The sequence below is a fragment of the Coloeus monedula genome (assembly GCF_965178545.1).
Source record: "Coloeus monedula genome assembly, chromosome: 25".
Classification (NCBI taxonomy): domain Eukaryota; kingdom Metazoa; phylum Chordata; class Aves; order Passeriformes; family Corvidae; genus Coloeus; species Coloeus monedula.
Window position 1 is genome coordinate 5,329,740 of NC_138805.1, and position 5,124 is coordinate 5,334,863.

The 5,124-nt window shown below is 54.1% G+C and overlaps 1 protein-coding gene across 1 annotated transcript; it reads left to right on the forward strand.

Moving 5' to 3' along the window:
• The first annotated feature begins 1,638 nt into the window (after positions 1 to 1,638).
• Positions 1,639 to 4,751, forward strand: PTS (6-pyruvoyltetrahydropterin synthase). Its single transcript, XM_082297099.1, has 6 exons — positions 1,639 to 1,743; positions 2,718 to 2,797; positions 3,469 to 3,491; positions 3,792 to 3,848; positions 4,151 to 4,221; positions 4,543 to 4,751. The coding sequence occupies exons 1-6, from the start codon at positions 1,670 to 1,672 to the stop codon at positions 4,679 to 4,681; spliced, it is 444 nt and encodes a 147-aa protein (XP_082153225.1). The 5' UTR covers positions 1,639 to 1,669; the 3' UTR covers positions 4,682 to 4,751.
• The last annotated feature ends 373 nt before the right edge of the window (positions 4,752 to 5,124 follow it).

Here is a 5,124-nt window from a genome sequence, read left to right on the forward strand (position 1 = left end):
GCTGTGCTTGTGCTGTTCTCTGTACAGTAGCAGTGCTCTCAAATAAAGCCTTGGGAAGTTTTTCCTTTCTTTCCCTGCCCTTGCACAGTCTCATAGATGTGGGGGACACATCTCCAGAGCAGGATACAGCTCTGCTGGCTGACAGTTCCTGCTCTCCTCCCAGTTCAACCAGCAGGGAACACCAGTAGGAAACACGGAGCACTCCACTGTGGGTTTAAGCAGAGCAGAACAAACTCCAGCCCCGTGTCATCCAGGCTTCTCCAGCTGCTGAGCTCGGGAGTGCAGGTGGGTGGGTGAAAAGTGAAGACTTACAGGAGTTCTGTTCATTGTGAGAAGCCTAAATAATTACTTGAATAATTTCCTTAAGTAATAAACGAGCCATTTTGCCATCGGGGCTTTACATCCACTGACCTTCCTTCACCTTAATACAGGTCTTGGGAAAAGAAGGAGGATTTTACCCCAGGGCTGCTGCTCTGGGAGGGGCAGAGGAGGCTCAGGCCAGAGCTGGTGGAAACCACTAGATGGCAAACAGCTCCCGTTCCTGCCGCTCCAGGAGTGCCCTGCAGCCTCCTCTGGGTCACGGCCACATCCTGCCCTCCTGGAGCCTGTCCCCCGGGGGAACAGCCCCAGCGAGGCCTCGTCCCCAGGACCGGCCACAGAATGATGCTAAGAAGCGTTTAATAGAGTTCAGGCACCATTGGTTCTCTTTTTAAAATGCCTTTTTTTTTCTTTTCTCGTTGAGGTGGGAAGCGAAAAGGAGTCAGAGGCTCACGGGCAGCCTTGTGTGAATTACAGCAGCCAGGGCAGCGCTGCTCGGCAGAAGGGCAGGGGAGGAGGGAGGTCCTGCAGTGCTGTCCCTAAAGCTGCAGTTTTTAAAGCCGTGCTTCAGCAGCACACAACCCTGCCTGGGCTGGGCACACGGGCGGTGCCCCACCACAGCTCCTTTTGATCCTGTTCCTCTCACACAGAGATCCTGCCCCGAAGCTCGGAGTTCTCCCACCCTGACAAACTGACAGAGTCACTCCGTTATCCCCAGGAATTCCCAGGAATTAAGGGAATATACGTTCAAACCCTTGCAGCACTGAGAAATCGAGGTTCTCCTCCCTCTCCCAAAGCTTTCTGAAAATCACCACACCTTAAGGATTCCGTGCTTGGACTCCATGAATGTTATTACCGGGGTGCACTCCTTTAGGTATGTCCATAACCATGCCCGGGTCCGACAGCGGCACGGGAGGATCGGAGCATCCCGGGGCGGAGCACGGCAGGGGAATTGCAGCATCCCGGGGCCGAGCACGGCAGGGGAATTGGAGCATCCCGGGGCCGAGCACGGGAGGGGAATTGGAGCATCCCAGGGCCGAGCACAGGAGGGGAATTGGAGCATCCCGGGGCCGAGCACGGGAGGGGAATTGGAGCATCCCGGGGCCGAGCACGGGAGGGGAATTGGAGCATCCCGGGGCCGAGCACGGCAGGGGAATTGCAGCATCCCGGGGCCGAGCACGGCAGGGGAATTGGAGCATCCCGGGGTCCGACACCGGCACGGGAGGATCGGAGCATTCCCGGTTCTCGGCGGGCGGATCCCGCGGGCTGGAGCCGCCCCCGGGCCGGGCTGGAGCCGCCCCCGGGCCGGGCTGGAGCCGCCCCGCTCCGGCCCCGCCGCTCCGGCCCCGCGATGCCGCCGCGCTCCGCCCGCCTGGCGCGGCTGTCGCGCTCCGTCACCTTCAGCGCCTGCCACCGCCTGCACAGGTGAGCGGCCCCGCACAGGTGAGCGGCCCCGCACAGGGGAGAGGCCCCTCGCTGCCGGGAGGAGGCTCCGATCCCTCCCTGCCCTTCCCGGTTCTCCCTGGCTCAGCCCCTTCCCGCAGCCATCCATCAGTGCCCGGCTGCAGTTCCGTGTTTCAACAGAGCCGATGGCGCTTTCGGTTTGTAAACATCGCCCTGTGCCCCCCGATCTGCTGCTTTTGCCCCCGAAAATGATACGTTCCTAAAGAGTGTCTTGACCTGAAACTCAAAGGAGGTTTTTAGGCTCGGTCTCTTCTCTCAGGCTACGAGCGATAGGACAAGGGGAAACGGCCTCAGGCTGTGCCAGGGGAGGGTCAGGTTGGACATCAGGAGGAATTTGTCCATGGAGGAGTGGTCAGGCTTTGGAAGAGGCTGCCCAGGGAGTCCCCATCCCTGGAGGTGCCCAAGGAACTCCTGGACGTGGTGCTCAGTGCTCTGGGCTGGGGACGAGGTGGGGATCAGTCACAGGTCCTGGAGTGCTTTTCCAACCTCCGTGATCCTGGGATTCTGTGATATTCCCAAAATGTGCCTTGACTTGAAACACTCGGAACAGGCACTTGGGTTGCTTCAAAGGGAAGATTCAGAGGGAATTCCTTTGTACTTCTTGGAGAGGCTCCCTAAGCTTTGTTAATTAATAATAAACCCAAATGTGCAGCTTGCTCCAGGCCTAAGTGATTTTGGGCCCAGATGCTGAACATTTATCCAGCTGTGGTGTCAGGCAGATGCTCTAAAACAGACACAAAACCACGGCAAAAAAGATTCACTGTTGTCAACAACATCTTTTCATGGACCAAACACTCTTCTGTCTCTGTTCGTGCCTCCTGAGCTGGGGGGTTCAGTGTGGGAGAGGGAATAGACGGAGAGCTGGAAAGCAGAGTGAAGTGAGGCTGTGAACATCTGGAGCAGATCCTGCCATGCCGTGTCTGCCTCTCCCACAGCAAATCCCTGAGCGATGAGGAGAACCTGAAGCTGTTCGGGAAGTGCAACAACCCCAATGGCCACGGACACAACTACAAAGGTAGGGAGGTGACTTCCATCCTTGCTCGTGGAGTGGTGCTGCTCTCAGGGTGGGGATAACCCCCAGGAGGGCTGGGCCACTCGTTCTCAGCAGCCTGATACAGCTTTAGTGGCTGGGTTTGTGTTTTTATTAAGAATTTGAAGGAAATTTCAGCAGCAGGGGGTTGGACCACAGCATATTCAGTTGAATAGATAATAAATATTTATCTTCAAATTCCACTTCTTGAATCAAATCTGCTTGTTTACACTCTGCAGCATCATTGTGATTTGAATGGAGATTTCTCTAAGCAAAAGGCATGCAAATTAAACAGCCTGTAAACATTATTTGAATGTTTTTTTCACAAGTTCTCCTATTTCTACACTCTGGGCACGCAGAATTAGATGTCTCCAGTTCCTGGAGTGGCTCCCTGTGCTGCTGGCACTCTGCTAAGGAGCTGCTTTATCAGGGAAGACAGGCTTATCTCCACCTACGTGGGGCATCAGACCTTGGGCAAGGGGTTTTGTGACTCTGAGTTGTTGTTTTTATGGAGCATCCCCTCATTTTATAAAAACAGTCCCACTCCTGAGTGCACCCCGTGGGTGGGCAGGGAATGGGCTGTGTGTCCTCAGCAGCAGCAGATTTGGTTTCGGGTTCCTGGACATCACAGTGACCTGATCTTTTCTTTTTTTCAGTTATAGTCACAGTGCGTGGAGAGGTGAGTGCAACCAGCGGGTTTTTTTCTGTTCCTCAATGTGGATTTGCAGTTTAATGCTGTTTCCCTGCTTTCATCATCATGCTTGAAGGCTCCTCCAGGGAGTCGTTCCCACCTGGTGTCAGCTTTCAGGAGAGAGTGGAACCTCTGGGATGGTTTCCAGGCTGTATCAAGCCCTTGGAACATCACAGGAGTGGAGCTGGAACTCTTTGACAGTGGAAAGATATTTTCCTTGTGGCTCAGACGACCTGAGCACAGATATTCCCCTCTGATTTGTGTTGCCACCTTGTGCTTCCCCTGCAGATTGACCCGGTCTCGGGGATGGTGATGAACCTGACAGACTTGAAGGAATACATGCAGGTAAAAATAGCCCAGTTTTCCTTCTAATCCCCTGGGAGAACTGATCAGAGCTCAGCAGTTTGGTAGCAGCATGGAGATGTGGTGAGGTGATGATGGCAGGACATAAAAAAGAAATTAAGGAATAATTGCAGACTAAAATGCTTTAGCTCTGTTACGTGAGGCAGTACCACGTCCCCAGCTGGGAATTTCACAGCTGGATTTAGGGCTCTTTCCCTTTTTTCCCACCCTGCTGCCTGGCTGTGTGTGGTTATCTGAACCTCAGGCCAGGCAGGGACAGGGCTGTCACCGTCCCCTCTTGGCAGGAGGCGATCATGGAGCCGCTTGACCACAAGAACCTGGACAAGGATGTGCCCTACTTCTCTGAGGTGGTGAGGTGAGCAATGGGGGCTCCTGGAGGGACTGGAACGGTTTTCAGGGCCTGATCCTACCAGGGAACGAGCAGCCTTTACCTGTGGGCTGACCACACCTGTGTCCAGCCCTGCTGCCCCTTGTCCCCTGATCAGCCTGGACACACAGGACCTGTCCGTTCCGCCCCATTTCACCCAGATCTGCTGGCGTGGCACAAACCCCGCTTAATTCAGGTGTCATCAGCTGCCCTTCAGCATCCCCCCAGCCCTTCCTGAGTGCAGCTCCCTCAAATACTGGTGTCATTTCTGACATTTCAGCTCTGACCCTGCTGCTGTTCCCCCCCCAGCACCACGGAGAACGTCGCCGTGTTCATCTGGGACAACCTCCAGAAGCTCCTGCCCCAGGGAATCCTTTACAAAGTGGAAGTGCACGAGACAGAGCAGAACGTCGTCGTTTACAAGGGAGAACAAACAATTGTGAAGTGAAATCAGCCTCAGTTCAGGCTCAGGGGAAAGGCTCCATGATCAGCTCAGTGGTTTAGCCCAGCCCTGCTCAGCATTTCCTGCCCCAGCGCTGGGTTCTGTGTCAGGTCAGGACCAGTGCAGATGTTTCACAAGGACCCTTGCAGCAATGTGTCCATTGGGGTTCTCAGAATGGGTTGGTTTCTCTGCTTTTCCTCAAGACCTTCCTGTTTTGCAAAGCCGAGCCACTGAGCTGATGTGAAATTTAGAATTGGGCCCTGGTAAATAGAGCTGATTTGGAGAGAGGAGGAGGCCTGGCAAAATCACAAAAGGTTTTGATTTCTAATTAAACATTGAATTAATTTGTGATATTTAATAATGTGAGCTTTGGTGTTGTTTTGCTTCTTGATCAAGCAGAGAAGCATTTTTTGAGAGTGAGAACTACATTGTCTTTTTTTTCTGCCTAT

Excerpts from the sequence above, each read along its gene's own strand:
- PTS (XM_082297099.1), top strand. The coding sequence starts at position 1,670 with ATGCCGCCGCGCTCCGCCCGCCTGGCGCGGCTGTCGCGCTCCGTCACC. Across the intron at positions 1,744-2,717 it reads GCCTGCCACCGCCTGCACAG|CAAATCCCTGAGCGATGAGG; the intron begins GTGAGCGGCCCC and ends CCTCTCCCACAG. Across the intron at positions 4,222-4,542 it reads TACTTCTCTGAGGTGGTGAG|CACCACGGAGAACGTCGCCG; the intron begins GTGAGCAATGGG and ends TTCCCCCCCCAG.